Source organism: Emys orbicularis, chromosome 9, assembly GCF_028017835.1.
Source record: "Emys orbicularis isolate rEmyOrb1 chromosome 9, rEmyOrb1.hap1, whole genome shotgun sequence".
Taxonomy (NCBI): domain Eukaryota; kingdom Metazoa; phylum Chordata; order Testudines; family Emydidae; genus Emys; species Emys orbicularis.
Window position 1 is genome coordinate 24,276,320 of NC_088691.1, and position 17,557 is coordinate 24,293,876.

At 47.2% G+C, this 17,557-nt stretch overlaps 1 protein-coding gene across 1 annotated transcript in view; it reads right to left on the reverse strand.

The window, feature by feature from the left end:
* Positions 1-646: 646 nt before the first annotated feature.
* OPHN1 (oligophrenin 1) overlaps positions 647-17,557 on the reverse strand; it is a 137,703-nt gene continuing 120,792 nt past the window's right edge. The window contains exons 23-25 of the mRNA XM_065411323.1: positions 3,399-3,564; positions 1,843-1,893; positions 647-689 (exon numbers count right to left, since the gene is read on the reverse strand). Of these exons, the coding sequence (XP_065267395.1) occupies positions 647-689; positions 1,843-1,893; positions 3,399-3,564 (260 nt within the window). The remainder of the gene's footprint in view (positions 690-1,842; positions 1,894-3,398; positions 3,565-17,557) is intronic.

The window sequence follows — 17,557 nt, forward strand, 5'->3', positions numbered from 1 at the left end:
GATAGCTGCACTCCAGGATCACATCACACAGATTGAAACAGTCTGGGGAGCAGGGGAGTCCATTTCAGAAGCAGGGAAAATCTCCTGGAGCCAGCCAGGGTTAGCTGGATAAAAGCCTGAAAGAAGAAAACAATCAGGTGAACAGTGTGAGACAGTTAGTGGTGGCAAATGCACATTGATCATTTAACCCTTAGAAACAGGCCTGAACCAAGCACGCCCTATTTCTGGGGTTGTTTGCACCTGGCCATGAACTTTGTGGGTGGCCCCTCACAATAAGGACTCAAACTCACACTTATTTACCTTAAAGCCCAGTAGGACAAAGTAGTAGTGACCATAGCCAGGGTTCACCGAGAACAGGCAGCTGCTGCCAGTGGAATCCATACCATGGAATAACATGGATTACATGGCAACCGTGGAACACTGGTCTACCTTGCCCTGCTACACTGCAACAGGAGAGAGAAAATGGGCCACTTCTGACGACCTCTCCTCCCCAGTCTTCTGCTGGAGAAGGCGAGAGGAGGCCGAAATCAGTCTCTCCTTACAAATTCCCAGCTACCTCCAGTGGCCTCCCTTCCACCCTGTCAGCTGAAGCCAGGTTAAAATTATGCAGCTGGTTGCTTTCTGTGACAGACACGTACCTTTAGCCTCAGCTCTCATCACTCGGGAGTCTGCCTTGCGGTGATGAGGAGCTATGAGTGAGGGGATAGGGGAAGGGAGAGAAAGAAAATCAATTTAATAAACAAGTCTAAAATCAGGGCCATGAATCTACAAGGAGGAATGGGATGGCAGGCAAGGTTAATGTATATTGCTCAGTACACTAGGCAAGGAAATTGTAAGCATCGCTAAGAGAGACCCCCCCCCCCCAGCCCCCATCTGTCATTCTCTCAAAGATCTACACACAGCCATGATTGTGTTTTTGGTACATGCCAAAAAAACAAACAGTGGTGCTGGTGATCTATGAGAATGGGGAGATGAAGCCTGCATGTACAGGTACTGCTCAGAACTAAATTTACAGCAGCAAGAAAGAGTGAACTGCATCTAATTCAAAACACTGCCACCCCATCCTGCCCGGAGGATCTGACGCTGACTTCAAGGCCATCATATTCATTAACAGTGGAGTTCCAACTGAAAACCGATTATGTGTAGTGTCAGTTTAATGTTTAATCTTGTATAAGAAGCAACAGAGGGTCCTGTGGCACCTTTAAGACTAACAGATGTATTGGAGCATAAGCTTTCATAGGTGAACGCCCACTTCGTCAGACGCAAGACGCATGTCACAGGACCCTCTGTTGCTTTTTACAGATCCAGACTAACACGGCTACCCCTCTAATACTTGTATAAGAAGGTTATACTCTGCATTTCCAAGGGGACAGATTCAAGGAAGCAATCAGTCTAATCTTTTTCATGATCCTAAGCTTTTCAGGTACTGGGTATTGTGAAATACAACACAACATCCAATACACTGGCCTAGAGCTGAACTCACATCAACACAGTGATCCAAAGAAATATTTATTACCTAGCAGATGTGAGCTCAAATTACAAAATTCAGATCCAGATCTAGATTGTTATTCAGATCTAGACTGTGAAGGCCCCGAAATCTGGTTTGCTTAGATGCAGTGTTCTGGTTGGAAACCATCTCTGTTACCCAGGATTACTGAAGTCTAGGAAAGAACCAGATGGGGGCCTCCTGCCTGCGCTGCCCACTTGTGATTAGAAGGTCACTTCTGTGCTGAGGTGCAGGCTTGTGTGTGTGTGTGTGTGTGTGTGTGTGTGTGTGTGTGTGTGTGTGTGTGTGTGTGTGTGTTTTTGTGTGAAAGCACCCTAGTTCCTGGCATCTCTTACCTGCTTGTCCTCCGGGAAGCTGTCTCGAAGAACTTTGCTCTGGAGGCCACTCTGCAAACAAAACCAGCAAGGTTCTTTAAGTTCTTCCATGATAAGGCAGTTATTTGATGAGAAACTATTTGTGTCAAAGAGCAATTATTTGGTGAGGGGAGGGAGGCAGGCTGCCATTGGAAAGCACTGAGGATGGTCAACAATAGCCTCCTACCAATATCCTTCTCTGATCTGATCAGAGATGCTACTCCTGCTTTCACACCTCTTGTTTTGCTCTTGCCTGACACAGTTCTGACCGCTTGCTGCTAGAGATGATGTCTTACTGCCTGCAGCCTGGCGGCCTAAACCCCTCCGCACTGGCTTGAGAACCTTTAACCCCTGTATTCTTAATTTTATGACCTATGATCTCCATCAGACTTATCACAGATCTGACTTCAAATTGTAATTGTAACTAAAAAGGAATCACAGCAAACCATTAACAGTAACAGGCCAACGTTTGCTCATCCTTCCTCAGGCATGAGGCCCACTGAAACCAATAGGAGTTTGACCTGAGTAAGGAGTGCAAATTGCAGGATTTGGATCAACTACATAATACTGCTTAACTGAAAGTTATTCACCAAATCAAGCAGGGCTATACCAGAGACACTACATGTCGGGAGCACAACGCACAGGGAACTCAGACTCTGCTCCTCTTCAAAGGACACTGCATTCCCCATGCTGTGCCGTAACAATTGGGTATCGCACCTCTTGTTCCACGGAGGGCATGACACTTCATTGGCTTTTGGGTACTTAAATGGATTAATGTGGTCACAAAGGATGTTTCATCACAGCAAGTCACCTGCAATGGGGTATGTGAGGGCTTGGCGCAGGGAACGGGTAGAAATCTTAACCCTATGACTTTGTGATCTATAGGAGAGTGGGAAGAAATGCCAGCATAGAGGTCCATGATAAAGTATCAGGCACCCAGTGTCAGTGTCAGACCCAGACAAGATGGCAGAGAAATGAAAAATGTAAGCTCGGTTATGGTATTACAGCGCTAGCAGCACAGAGTGAATTCTTTGCTGATAACACTTAGAAGCCCTTCTTCAAGCCAAACGCCCATTGAAGTCAGTGGTGAAATCTTTAGTCATTCTTTACATAAGAACACTCCCATTGACTCAATGGGATTGGTGTCCAGCTATGACTTAAGTGAAATTGGAGTGCAGAGCTCAGTTTAATTAGTGGTCAGCTTCCCCCTCATTTTGCTTAGAACAAATCCAAGCAGCCTCAACTCTTTCTTGGAAAGTTTGTTCTTTTGTGTGGCTTGTTCATCAGGAAGTGATTAGAAGTTTCTCACACCATTGTTACTGGACACAACAGAGAGTCCTGAGGACGAAATGGAGTCCCCATGACTATCCTACAAAAGGCTCATGGTTTCATTAGACTAGTGCCATTGTATGGCTTTTATCACCTCCCCTTTTCCTTCTGCACATTTTGCACATCCCTTGCCTGCTAGGAATTGCCTCCTGTTGGGCTTTTAAGTCAGGGCACACAGCCCTGATAGGGATTGGGGATTTCCTACTTACACAGATGAAGGCATTTCCTCCACTCCTCTTGCTATCGGCTCAGGCTTCTGCTCCAGCTTCTGGGACGCAGGAGCTCTGCACGGAGGGTCTGGAGGTCTCACTGGGGGCCGTGTTATCACTGGCTTATCTCCAGGGGATCGGGCTTTAGCGAAGGTGTCGTATTCACCTGAAAGGTTGAAGATAACAAACACTGTCAACAATCCTTATTGCGGTCACCAGCTGAGCGGCGAACAGCAGAGGCTAACAGAGGGAGTTTGCCTGGGAGCTGTCCGAGAGGAGGTACGCTAAGTGCTGCATTAGGGGGGCTGTGTTGGTGAGTATCTGAGTGTCTGTTGCTGGGACAGTTTGTCAGTTTGACCGTGTGCTTGATTGCTTGCTTGTTTGTTTGAAAAGTGTGAATTGGGAGTGCTTTGTTCCAGGTGGGCCTTGAGTGGGCCTGACTGGTATATAAGGGCAGTCAGCAGCGAACCAGCTGAGCAGCGAACCGCAGAGGCTAACAGAGGGAGTTTGCCTGGGAGTTCGCCTGGGGAGAGCGCACTGAGGCTTTCATCTGTGGGTTTCTCTGACTAGTTACTGGAACAGCTGAGTAAGCTCTTAAGAGGAAGGTGATATGGAAGGTGAGCGTGTGACAGCGTACCCCATAAGGCTTTATGGGGGGGTGTTTATAAATGTATGTATGATATAACTGAAATATGTTTTGTGCTGCCTGTGCCATGTAACATATCTCCGTAAAGGTTATGGTCTACTATATCTATTCATCCTATTTGTACATATATATCATTTTCTACTTGAGGTTAAGAATATGGGCTGTATGCTTGCTTGATTTCTAAGTAAGCTTTGTGAGGCATTTGGTCAGCTTCTTTAGGAAGGAATTCGCCAGGTTAAGTACCTGATCAGGAAACACTTGGGGAACAATGAATCTTGGAATGCTCCAATCCACATGAGAAGTCTTCCTGGAGACATGCAAGATACCATGTCGACAATGGCGTCGGCCTGTAAAGACTGAGTCATGCAGGGGCATGTGACTTGCCCAGGTGACTCCAAAACTCCATCTTGGAGCTGGACTTTGCATAGGAGGGAGGTCTCCACCCACAAGAGAGAGAGTCTATTTAAACCTGTGGGAGACCCCTCCATAGGGGTCTTCAGCTGGCTAAAGAAGGAGCCTCTCCACCCCCCCAGGATACTTGGAGGAAACTGAAACAAAGGACAGTAACTACAGGGGTTGTGAGAGATTGCTGGACCCATGCTAAAAGGAGATTAGCCTGTAAAAGGGAGCATTCTGGAACTGGTGAGGAACTTATCTGTATTTAGTTTGATTAGACATAGATTTGCGCATTTTATTTTATTTTACTGGGTGACTTACTTTGTTCTGTCTGTTACTATTTTGAACTACTTAAATCCTACTGTCTGTATTTAATAAAATCACTTTTTATTTAGTAATTTACTCAGAGTATGTATTAATACCTGGGGGAGCAAACAACTGTGCATATCTCTCTATCAGTGTTATAGAGGGCGAACAATTTATGAGTTTGCCCTGCATAAGCTTTATGCAGGGTAAAACGGATTTATCTGGGTTTAGACCCCATTGGGAGTTGGGCATCTGAGTGCTAAAGACAAGCACACTTCTATGAGCTGTTTTCAGATAAACTTGCAGCTTTGGGACAAGTGATTCAGACCCTGGGTCTGTGCTGAAGTGGACTGGAGTGTCTAATTCAGCAAGACAGGGTGCTGGAGTCCTGAGCTGGCAGGGAAAACAGAAGCAGGAGTAGTCTTGGTACATTGGGTGGCAGCTCCCAAGGGGGTTTCTGTGATCCAACCCGTCACAGTGGCGTAGTCGGCAGGATCTGTGCACAGCTGATTGCTTTGAGATACTGGTAGTGATTTTAAGTGAGTTTAAGTGTGGTGGCTGGAGAACAGACAAAGTGGTTACTGGTTTGTTATTTTCTGTTTGCTTATTTCAGGCAAGGGAAGTAGGGACAGAAAAGGAAGCAAAATAAGTAAGACGGAAGATCAGAAGAAACTAAAACTGCACAGGGTACAAATTGCCCAGAAAAGCTGAACGCTGGGCACTGTGAAAGTCTTTGTTAACTAAGAATCCCCTGAGCTGAATGCATCTCAGTTTCAGTGAACTGCAGAGGGGTTGTGGCCCAGCACAAGAAAGCAGGAAAATGAGTACTAGTGATCTCAGTTTCAGTGAACTGCAGAGAGGTTGTAGCCCAGCACAAGAAAGCAGGACAATGAGTACTAGTGACGCTGCTAATAAACTAAAGCTGGCCAGGCTGGTAGCAAGAGAGAAAGAAAATGAACATAAGAGACAGCTGGAACTAAGACAATTAGAAATTAGTGCCATGGAGGCAGAACATGCAAGGGAAGAGGCTGCCAACAAGAGAGCTATGGAGGTGGAGGCAGCGAGGGAGCAGGCAGAGGCAGCTGCCCACAAGAGGGCTATGGAGGCCCAGAGGGAGGCCCGGAAACATGAACTGACTGTTATGGAGTCGAGGAGACAAAACCCTCCCCCTGCTGGCTCCACTTCCCCAAAAATCCACAAATGGGAGCGACTATGTCCACCGTATGACGAGTCCAGCGATATCGCCAAATATTTCATCACCTTTGAGAGACTGTGCACCCTCCATGCCATCCCTGAAGATCAGAAGATGACCACATTGATAGCAAAATTGACTGGCAGAGCTCTGGACATATTCAATAAGATGCCTATTGAGGATGCTTCAAACTATGGTAAATTTAAGGAACTGGTTTTGAAACAGTTTCAGGTTACACCTGAAACCTACAGGGTTAAATTCAGGAGCCTTAAGAGGGGATCTGGATTAAGTAATGTGGCTTATGCCAATGAAATGAGAGATTTGGTAGATAAGTGGGTGCAGGGGAGAGGCATTACCAGCTTTGAAGGGATGTGTGATCTGGTTACTCAGGAACACTTCCTGAATATGTACAGTGATGAGGTAAAACAGTATTTGTGGGACAAAAAGGTAAATGCAGTGGGTGAATTAGCTGAGTATGCTGACTCTTATGAACAAGCACAAGCTGCGATCAAACATAAACCACTGGCGGAGGGGTATAAGGTTGGGGGGAAGCAGAATCACCGTTTTACCCCTGGGTCTGGGAAAAAGGAGGCTGGGCAGTCACCCCCCCATTCTCCGGTTACTCGTCCCAAATTTCCTGCAGAAGCAGGGGATCCCAGAAGGTGCTTTTACTGCAATTCCCCAGGGCACCTGAGGAGTAGCTGTCCCAAATTGAAGGAGAATAAGCCTCCCTTGTCCCATGTTAGCTCTGTTGCCTTCAGCCCTGGGGCCCCAGAGGGCACCCCCACCTCTTATCACACCAGCTTGGTGGACTTGGGGCCCAGTGAAGTGGACAGGGAACACATCAAGGTTGTCAAGATTGATGGCATGGAGTGTCTGGGATGGAGGGATACGGCGGCTCAGTTCTCTCTGGTTCGACCGAGTGTGGTCCCGGATGCTAGTGTTCTGACGGGGCAGACGACCCACATTAAGGGGGTGGGGCCGCAGAGGTTCCCTGTGCCCCTGGCTAAGGTTCATGTGGAATGGGAAGGTATGGAAAGGGATTTACTGGTGGGGATGCTCGAGGACATCCCTGCGGACATGTTGCTGGGAAATGATTTTTTCAGCAGAACTAGGACTGTTAGTGTGGTAACTCGCAGCATGAAGAAAGGCTGTGAGGGGGAGGCTGTTCCGGCTGATGACTGTAGGTCTGATGCAGCTGAACAGCCAACCTCTCCTGCCCCAGGGAACATGGTGGTGAGTGACTCAGAGGGAGTCCCCAGGGATGGGGCGGGGACCTTGGAACCCATAGAGGAGTTGGGGGAGGGTCTCATTGACAGGACAGTGCAGGGAGGCGGGGTACTTCCAAATATGGGAGAGGCAGAGCCAGGCCTCTGTCTGGCTGAGGACAACAGGCTCCCAGGGGTGGGGGCAGGGGAGATGCAGTCAGTGCCCAGGGATGGGGACGCTATCTCAAGGGTTGTCTGTCAGGAATTTGCAGCTAGACAAAGGGCGGACCCCTCCCTTGAAAGTATAAGAAAGTGTATCTCGGAGGGAACTCCAGGAAGGGAGGGGGGGGAGACGTTTTTTGAAGAGGACGGGAAACTGTACAGGCAGGCCCCTGTAGGGAAAAACCAGGGTCCCGGTCAACCCTATAAGCAGTTTGTTATACCCAGCCAACACCGGGGGGAATTAGTGCTGGTAACGCATGACAGTCCCTTTGCTGGTCACTTGGGGGTACAGAGGACATATGACAGGCTGAGGAGGAATTTCTACTGGCCAGGGATACAGAATGATGTGAGGGATTATTGTAGGACTTGTGCGGTGTGTCAGGAGAGGAAGAAGCCGGGGGGACCCCAGAAGGCTCCGCTGCGTCCCTTGCCCATCATCCAGGAGGCATTCCAAAGAGTGGCAATAGACATAGTGGGTCCTATGCCACGCCCCAACCGGAGAGGGAACAAGTATATCTTGGTGGTAGTAGACTTCGCCACTCGGTACCCTGAGGCAATTGCACTGTCTAACATAGAAGCCGAGACAGTGGCAAGAGCTCTGCTCACCATATTCAGCAGAGTGGGCTTCCCTAAGGAGATTTTGTCTGATCGGGGGGCAAACTTTATGTCGCAGTTGTTCAATGAGCTATGGAAGGTGTGTGGAGTGAAACAGCTTAAGACGGCCCCCTACCACCCCCAGGCCAATGGGCTGGTGGAAAGATTCAATGGGACCCTAAAATCCATGCTGGGGATGTATGCCAAAAAAAGGGGCCAAAGTTGGGATGAACTATTACCGTTCCTGCTGTATGCCTACAGGGAGGTACCCCAAGAGTCCACAGGCTTTTCTCCATTTGACCTTCTGTATGGGAGGAAAGTGAGGGGACCCCTCGATCTCATTAGGGATACCTGGGAAGGATGCAACACGGTAAGGGAGGAACCCGTGACTGAGTATGTCCAGAGGTTCAGGAGGGAGTTGAAAGACATGATGGAGATTGTACAGAACAACCTCCAGAGCAGTCAGGCCAAGCAAAAGGCGTGGTATGATAAAAATACTTGTAAACGCACTTTTGATGTAGGAGATTTGGTCATGGTACTTGGCCCTGCCAAAAAGTTCAAGATGCAAAACTCCTGGGAGGGGCCCTTTGAAGTGGTGGAAGTGGCGAATGAGGACACTTATAAAGTTAAAAAGCCCCTGGATGGTGCGGTACCCCAACTGGTACATGTAAACAGACTCAAGGCCTATCACAGCAGAGTGGCCGAGGTAAACATGATCTGTTGTGTCGAAGGGGAAACTGAGGCACACCCACTCACTGATCTGATGGCTGAATGCCAAGACGGGTCATCCCTTGAAAGTATAGAAATCTGTAGTGAGCTGACACCACTCGAAAGGAGGGAAGCGTTGTCAACACTGCAGAAGTACAGTGAGGTATTTTCCAACAAACCAGGGAGGACGCACTTGCTGTCCCATAGGATCCTCACGAAAGGGGCTCAACCTCCTCCTTCCAGGCCTTATAGGGCCACCGGCAAGGTGAAGGAGCAAATTCAGGCTGAGATACAAAGCATGTTGGACTTGGGGGTGATTAAGGATTCTGACAGTGCATGGGCTTCCCCTGTGGTCTTGGTCCCCAAAAGGGATGGCACCGTTAGATTTTGTGTAGACTATAGAAAACTCAATGCTGTCACTGTAACAGATGCATACCCCATGCCAAGAATTGATGACATGCTGGATGTGCTGAGCCAAGCCAAGTACCTTAGTACCTTTGATCTGACCAAAGGTTACTGGCAGATCCCTCTGGAGGGAGAGGCACAACAAAAATCAGCTTTTATCACGGACATAGGGCTCTATGAATTCACAGTGTTACCTTTTGGTCTGGTAAATGCGGGTGCCACCTTCCAGAGACTGGTCAACAGAGTGTTAAATGGCTTGCAGCATTATGCTAGGGCATATATAGATGACACTGCTGTATTCAGCAACACCTGGGGTGACCACAAAGAGCACCTGGAAGTCGTGCTATCAAAGTTCAAAGAGGCTGGGCTAACTGCGAAGCCCTCCAAGTGCAAGATAGGGGCAGCCAAAGTCCCTTATCTGGGGCACTGGGTAGGGGGGGGTAAAATATCCCCCGACCCTCTTAAGGTGGAAGCCATCGTGAAATGGCCTGTACCCCAGACTAAAAGGCAAGTCCAATCCTTCATAGGCTTGGCAAACTATTACAGGAGGTTTGTGGTGGGGTTCAGTGACGTTGTGTCCCCAATCACGGACTTATGTAAAAAGCATCAACCTAATAAGGTCATTTGGTCAGAGGCATGCCAAAAAGGCTTCAACAAGGTAAAAGCACTCCTGTCTGTGAAGCCTGTGCTGGCCAGCCCTGACTTCGAAAAGCCTTTTGAGTTGTGCACTGACGCGTCAGACACAGGGTTGGGTGCTGTGCTGATGCAGATAGGGGAAGACAGTAAGAAGCACCCCATTGCCTTCCTGAGCAAAAAACTGTCCCCGGCCGAACAGAATTACTCTGTCATAGAGAAGGAATGCTATGCCATTGTGTGGGCCGTCAAACAATTAAGACCTTACCTTTTTAATAGGAGGTTCAGAATTCTAACTGACCATTCACCTTTAGTATGGCTTCACCGAACTAAGGGCACCAACTCCAAACTGCTACGCTGGAGCCTGGTCCTACAGGAGTTTGACATGGAGATTACTCATATTAAAGGAAAGGAGAACTGGGTAGCAGATGTCCTGTCCAGAAAAGAGGAACTTTAGGTATACTGCCTCCGCCATGGACAGTGTCCAAGTCTCTGGCAGTAAGTTCAGGGGGAGGGTGTGACAGCGTACCCCATAAGGCTTTATGGGGGGGTGTTTATAAATGTATGTATGATATAACTGAAATATGTTTTGTGCTGCCTGTGCCATGTAACATATCTCCGTAAAGGTTATGGTCTACTATATCTATTCATCCTATTTGTACATATATATCATTTTCTACTTGAGGTTAAGAATATGGGCTGTATGCTTGCTTGATTTCTAAGTAAGCTTTGTGAGGCATTTGGTCAGCTTCTTTAGGAAGGAATTCGCCAGGTTAAGTACCTGATCAGGAAACACTTGGAGAACAATGCATCTTGGAATGCTCCAATCCACATGAGAAGTCTTCCTGGAGTCATGCAAGATACCATGTGGACAATGGTGTCGGCCTGTAAAGACTGAGTCATGCAGGGGCATGTGACTTGCCCAGGTGACTCCAAAACTCCATCTTGGAGCTGGACTTTGCATAGGAGGGAGGTCTCCACCCACAAGAGAGAGAGTCTATTTAAACCTGTGGGAGACCCCTCCATAGGGGTCTTCAGCTGGCTAAAGAAGGAGCCTCTCCACCCCCCCAGGATACTTGGAGGAAACTGAAACAAAGGACAGTAACTACAGGGGTTGTGAGAGATTGCTGGACCCATGCTAAAAGGAGATTAGCCTGTAAAAGGGAGCATTCTGGAACTGGTGAGGAACTTATCTGTATTTAGTTTGATTAGACATAGATTTGCGCATTTTATTTTATTTTACTGGGTGACTTACTTTGTTCTGTCTGTTACTATTTTGAACTACTTAAATCCTACTGTCTGTATTTAATAAAATCACTTTTTATTTAGTAATTTACTCAGAGTATGTATTAATACCTGGGGGAGCAAACAACTGTGCATATCTCTCTATCAGTGTTATAGAGGGCGAACAATTTATGAGTTTGCCCTGCATAAGCTTTATGCAGGGTAAAACGGATTTATCTGGGTTTAGACCCCATTGGGAGTTGGGCATCTGAGTGCTAAAGACAAGCACACTTCTATGAGCTGTTTTCAGATAAACTTGCAGCTTTGGGACAATTGATTCAGACCCTGGGTCTGTGTTGAAGTGGACTGGAGTGTCTAATTCAGCAAGACAGGGTGCTGGAGTCTTGAGCTGGCAGGGGAAACAGAAGCAGGAGTAGTCTTGGTACATTGGGTGGCAGCTCCCAAGGGGGTTTCTGTGATCCAACCCGTCACAGAGCGATCAGCTGTTGTAACCTGCACAGGTTGTGCCATGTTTGTCTTTCTTCCACAGGACAGAAGCGACTTTGTCTGTACAAAGTGCAAGCTGGTCTCCATATTGGAAGAGAAGGTTCGAGGTCTGGAGAAACGAGTATCGACTCTGCGTTGCATAAGGGAAAATGAAGATTTCCTGGACAGACGTCAGGAGATGCTTCTACAGCCACAATGTTCTGAAGATTCAGAGCAGGCGCAGCAGGGACAGACGGATGATGAAGAAGTTTGGCAGCATGTGACCTCCAGAAGGAGAAAGAGGAGCATCCATGTACCAGCAATGGAGATACAGGTGAGCAATCGTTTCCATGTTCTCTCTACAGGTACTAATGCGGAGAGTGGAGTAGATGACCCATCTGAGGGAAGGGAGCAGAAGGAGACTCCACTGATTGGAAGGCAAAAGATGCACTGTCCTAGGGATGGGGGTTCCACGTCCACCACTCCCAAGAGGAGGAGGAGGGTGGTGGTGGTCGGGGACTCCCTCCTCAGGGGGACTGAGTCATCTATCTGCCGCCCCGACCGGGAAAACCGAGAGGTCTGCTGCTTGCCAGGAGCTAGGATACACGATGTGACGGAGAGACTGCCGAGACTCATCAAGCCCTCGGATCGCTACCCCTTTCTGCTTCTCCACGTGGGCACCAATGATACTGCCAAGAATGACCTTGAGCGGATCACTGCAGACTACGTGGCTCTGGGAAGAAGGATAAAGGAGTTTGAGGCGCAAGTGGTGTTCTCGTTCATCCTCCCTGTGCAAGGAAAAGGCCTGGGTAGAGACCGTCGAATCGTGGAAGTCAACGAATGGCTACGCAGGTGGTGTCGGAGAGAAGGCTTTGGATTCTTCGACCATGGGATGGTGTTCCAAGAAAGAGGAGTGCTGGGCAGGGACGGGCTCCACCTAACGAAGAGAGGGAAGAGCATCTTCGCCAGCAGGCTGGCTAACCTAGTGAGGAGGGCTTTAAACTAGGTTCACCGGGAGAAGGAGACCAAAGCCCTGAGGTAAGTGGGGAAATGGGATCCTGGGAGGAAGCACAAGCAGGAGAGCGCAAGAGGAGAGGACTCCTGTCTCATACTGAAAAAGAGGGACGATCAATGAGTTATCTTAAGTGCCTATACACAAATGCAAGAAGCCTGGGAAACAAGCAGGGAGAACTGGAAGTCCTGGCACAGTCAGGGAACTATGATGCGATTGGAATAACAGAGACTTGGTGGGATAACTCACATGACTGGAGTACTATCATGGATGGATATAAACTGTTCAGGAAAGACAGGCAGGGCAGAAAAGGTGGGGGAGTTGCATTGTATGTAAGAGAGGAGTATGACTGCTCAGAGCTCCGGTAGGAAACTGCAGAAAAACCTGAGTGTCTCTGGATAAAGTTGAGAAGTGTGAGCAACAAGGGTGATGTCGTGGTCGGAGTCTGCTATAGACCACCAGACCAGGGGGATGAGGTGGACGAGGCTTTCTTCTGGCAACTAGCAGAAGTTGCTAGATCGCAGGCCCTGGTTCTCATGGGAGACTTTAATCACCCTGATATCTGCTGGGAGAGCAATACAGCGGTGCACAGACAATCCAGGAAGTTTTTGGAAAGTGTAGGGGACAATTTCCTGGTGCAAGTGCTGGAGGAACCAACTAGGGGCAGAGCTTTTCTTGACCTGCTGCTCACAAACAGGGAAGAATTAGTAGGGGAAGCAAAAGTGGATGGGAACCTGGGAGGCAGTGACCATGAGATGGTCGAGTTCAGGATCCTGACACAAGGAAGAAAGGAGAGCAGCAGAATACGGACCCTGGACTTCAGAAAAGCAGACTTTGACTCCCTCAAGGAACAGATGGGCAGGATCCCCTGGGAGAATAACATGAAGGGCAAAGGGGTGCAGGAGAGCTGGCTGTATTTTAAAGAATCCTTATTGCGGTTGCAGGAACAAACCATCCCGATGTGTAGAAAGAATAGTAAATATGGCAGGCGACCAGCTTGGCTAAACAGTGAAATCCTTGCTGATCTTAAATGCAAAAAAGAAGCTTACAAGAAGTGGAAGATTGGACAAATGACCAGGGAGGAGTATAAAAATATTGCTCAGGCATGCAGGAGTGAAATCAGGAAGGCCAAATCACACTTGGAGTTGCAGCTAGCAAGAGATGTTAAGAGTAACAAGAAGGGTTTCTTCAGGTATGTTAGCAACAAGAAGAAAGTCAAGGAAAGTGTGGGCCCCTTACTGAATGAGGGAGGCAACCTAGTGACCGAGGATGTGGAAAAAGCTAATGTACTCAATGATTTTTTTGCCTCTGTCTTCACAAACAAGGTCAGCTCCCAGACTGCTGCACTGGGCAGCACAATATGGGGAGAAGGTGACCAGCCCTCTGTGGAGAAAGAAGTGGTTCGGGACTATTTAGAAAAACTGGACATGCACAAGTCCATGGGGCCGGATGCGCTGCATCCGAGGGTGCTAAAGGAGTTGGCAGATGAGATTGCAGAGCCATTAGCCATTATTTTTGAAAACTCATGGCGATCGGGGGAGGTCCCGGATGACTGGAAAAAGGCTAATGTAGTGCCCATCTTTAAAAAAGGGAAGAAGGAGGATCCTGGGAACTACAGGCCATTCAGCCTCACCTCAGTCCCTGGAAAAATCATGGAGCAGGTCCTCAAGGAATCAATTATGAAACACTTAGAGGAGAGGAAAGTGGTGGAAAGAATCCAGTCAGCATGGATTCACCAAGGGGAAGTCGTGCCTGACTAACCTAATTGCCTTCTATGATGAGATAACTGGCTCTGTGGATGAGGGGAAAGCAGTGGATGTGTTATTCCTTGACTTTAGCAAAGCTTTTGATACGGTCTCCCACAGTATTCTTGCTGCCAAGTTAAAGAAGTATGGGCTGGATGAATGGACTGTAAGGTGGATAGAAAGCTGGCTAGATCGTCGGGCTCAACGGGTAGTGATCAATGGCTCCATGTCTAGTTGGCAGCCAGTTTCAAGCAGAGTGCCCCAAGGGTCGGTCCTGGGGCCGGTTTTGTTTAATATCTTTATTAATGATCTGGAGGATGGAGTGGACTGCACTCTCAGCAAGTTTGCCGATGACACTAAACTAGGAGGCGTGGTAGATACACTAGAGGGTAGGGATCGGATACAGAGGGACCTAGACAAATTAGAGGATTGGGCCAAAAGAAACCTGATGAGGTTCAACAAGGACAAGTGCAGAGTCCTGCACTTAGGACGGAAGAATCCCATGCACTGCTACAGACTAGGGACCGAATGGCTAGGTAGCAGTTCTGCAGAAAAGGACCTAGGGGTCACAGTGGACGAGAAGCTGGATATGAGTCAACAGTGTGCTCTTGTTGCCAAGAAGGCTAACGGCATTTTGGGCTGTATAAGTAGGGGCATTGCCAGCAGATCGAGGGACGTGATCGTTCCCCTTTATTCGACATTGGTGAGGCCTCATCTGGAGTACTGTGTCCAGTTTTGGGCCCCACACTACAAGAAGGATGTGGAAAAATTGGAAAGAGTCCAGCGGAGGGCAACAAAAATGATTAGGGGTCTGGAGCGCATGACTTATGAGGAGAGGCTGAGGGAACTGGGATTGTTTAGTCTCCAGAAGAGAAGAATGAGGGGGGATTTGATAGCAGCCTTCAACTACCTGAAGGAGGGTTCCAAAGAGGATGGAACTCGGCTGTTCTCAATGGTGGCAGATGACAGAACAGGGAGCAATGGTCTCAAGTTGCAGTGGGGGAGGTCTAGGTTGGATATTAGGAAACACTATTTCACTAGGAGGGTGGTGAAGTACTGGAATGCTTTACCTAGGGAGGTGGTGGAGTCTCCTTCCTTGGAGGTTTTTAAGGCCCGGCTTGACAAAGCCCTGGCTGGGATGATTTAGTTGGGAATTGGTCCTGCTTTGAGCAGGAGGTTGGACTAGATGACCTCCTGAGGTCCCTTCCAACCCTGATATTCTATGATTCTATGATTCTATGATTCTAGGGAGAGCAAAAGATTGTGAAGAGGCAGGCTGGTTGGAGAGGGGGGCAGTATGGGAATCTAACCGCACAAACAGAGGCAGACATTACTGTTTCATGGCAAACTGAGCCTGTTCAATGTCTCTGCGGCTATTATTGCATTATTTGAGATAAAAAACTAACCACAAGCTTTTCCAATGGAAAACATGTTCAGTGCTTCTCTACAGAATCAGGGAGAGATTGATTAAATTCTAATGCTGAGTCATAGCTGAGATTACTGCAGTTCCCTCTTAGGACCTTCCCGAGCCTCTGCTTCACCAAACTTCACACTAGGCCTTTATTCCAGGAAGCTGGACTATATTTACCCTGCCCCATGCATCTTCCTTCCCCTTCCCTGGCTTCCTATCCATTCCCTTCACCAGCTTCCTATCCCTCCGACCCTGAGTTCCTTGGCCTGGCTTCCTATCCATCTCAGAATCCAACCGAACATTGCAATCATACTTCTCCATGGCCCCGCTCCATCCAAACTCTCTGACCTGTTATCGACCTAGGCCCTGCTCAGTCACTGCACTCCACCTACTTTGGCATCCTGCGACCTTTACCTTGTCTTGCCACCACTGGCAGAAGGTTGTGGGGAAAGATGCTCTTTCATTTGTGCCACTCCATCTCTCCAAATCCTTTCTCCCTTCTTCCTCTGAGACACTAAATCATTCTTTCTCTTCCCATCTCACCTTCCCAGCCACTACCCAACTTCTTTAGGAAGCATTTTGACTGATTCATCGATAATGAAACCAGAAGAAACACTGTGATCATCTAGTCTGACCTCCTGCATAACCCAGGCCATAGATTAATTCCTGTTAGAACTTGACTGTATCTATATCTCTTTTAAATCAAAATTGGATTTTTTTCTAAAAGTTTCCAGTGATGGAGAATGCACCACAAACCTTGGTAAGATATTACAATGGTTCATTACCCTCATTGTTAAAAATCGGTGACTTATTTCTAATCTGAATTTCTCTAGTTTCAACTTCCAGCCACTCAATCTTGTTATACCTTTGTATGGTAGACTGAGGAGTCCTCTTTTATCCAATTTCTGTTCTCCATGTAGATACTTATAGATTGTGATCATGTTACCCCACAACCTTCTCTTTGATAAGCTAAGTAGATTGAGCTCCGTGAGTTTCTCATCATAAGGCATATTTTCCAATCCTTTAATCATTCTTGTGAATTTCTTTGAACCCTCTCCAATTTTTCAACACCTTTCTTGAATTATGGACACCAAAACTGGACACAGTATTCCAATAGTGATTGCATCAGTACCAAATACAGATGTCATATAAACTCCCTACTCCTACTTGAGATTCACTGTTTATACATCCCAAAATTGCATTAGCCTATTTTGTCAATGTGAGTACTTCGGACACACTATAGAGATGCAATGTGTTACCTTATAACAACATCATAACTTCAAATGCTAAATAGCAGTTAATGTTCACCCACTTCCATCTGTAAAAACCATCCTATTATACCAAAAGCAGATTTCTGTCTAATACTCATAGGTCAGATTTATAGGAGATCAGTAGTATTATTCAAATTAACTTTATGGTTGTGCTACCAAGCCAAACCTTGTTATTCTTTTTTTTTATTATACCCAGGAGTCAATGTTAAGTGTGCAGCCTACTGTTTCCTTTGTAAATGCGAGACTGTGAAGGCTATTAGGTTATGAAAGCATCTAGCAAGAGGTGAAATGAACACAGGAAGAGCTGTCAATGCACAAAACAATCATCTTTCTTTTTTATAAACAACCTACATCTGTGTCATTGGACTGATCTGTACATCTTGGCAAAGTTCCACACCTTCCTTTACCTATTTTAAATGGGAAATGCCAAGTTAAATTTGGTCCCAAATTGATTCTTTTAAATTACCAAAAGAAAACACGTTTTTTTTATCACATTTGTGCTAAATAGAAATGCTTCTTTGATTTTTTAAAATTCCAGTGGAAACAGATGAAATAAACCTTTCCCTGCCAGTGTGTGCAATCCAGACATTGCAGCATCAAGAACCTAAAAGGGAAACTGACTATAAGCAAAAGTGAAAGTGACTTCATTGATTTTCTTTGTCTGCACTGAGAGAAATACAAAATGCAAGCGCACTGCCTA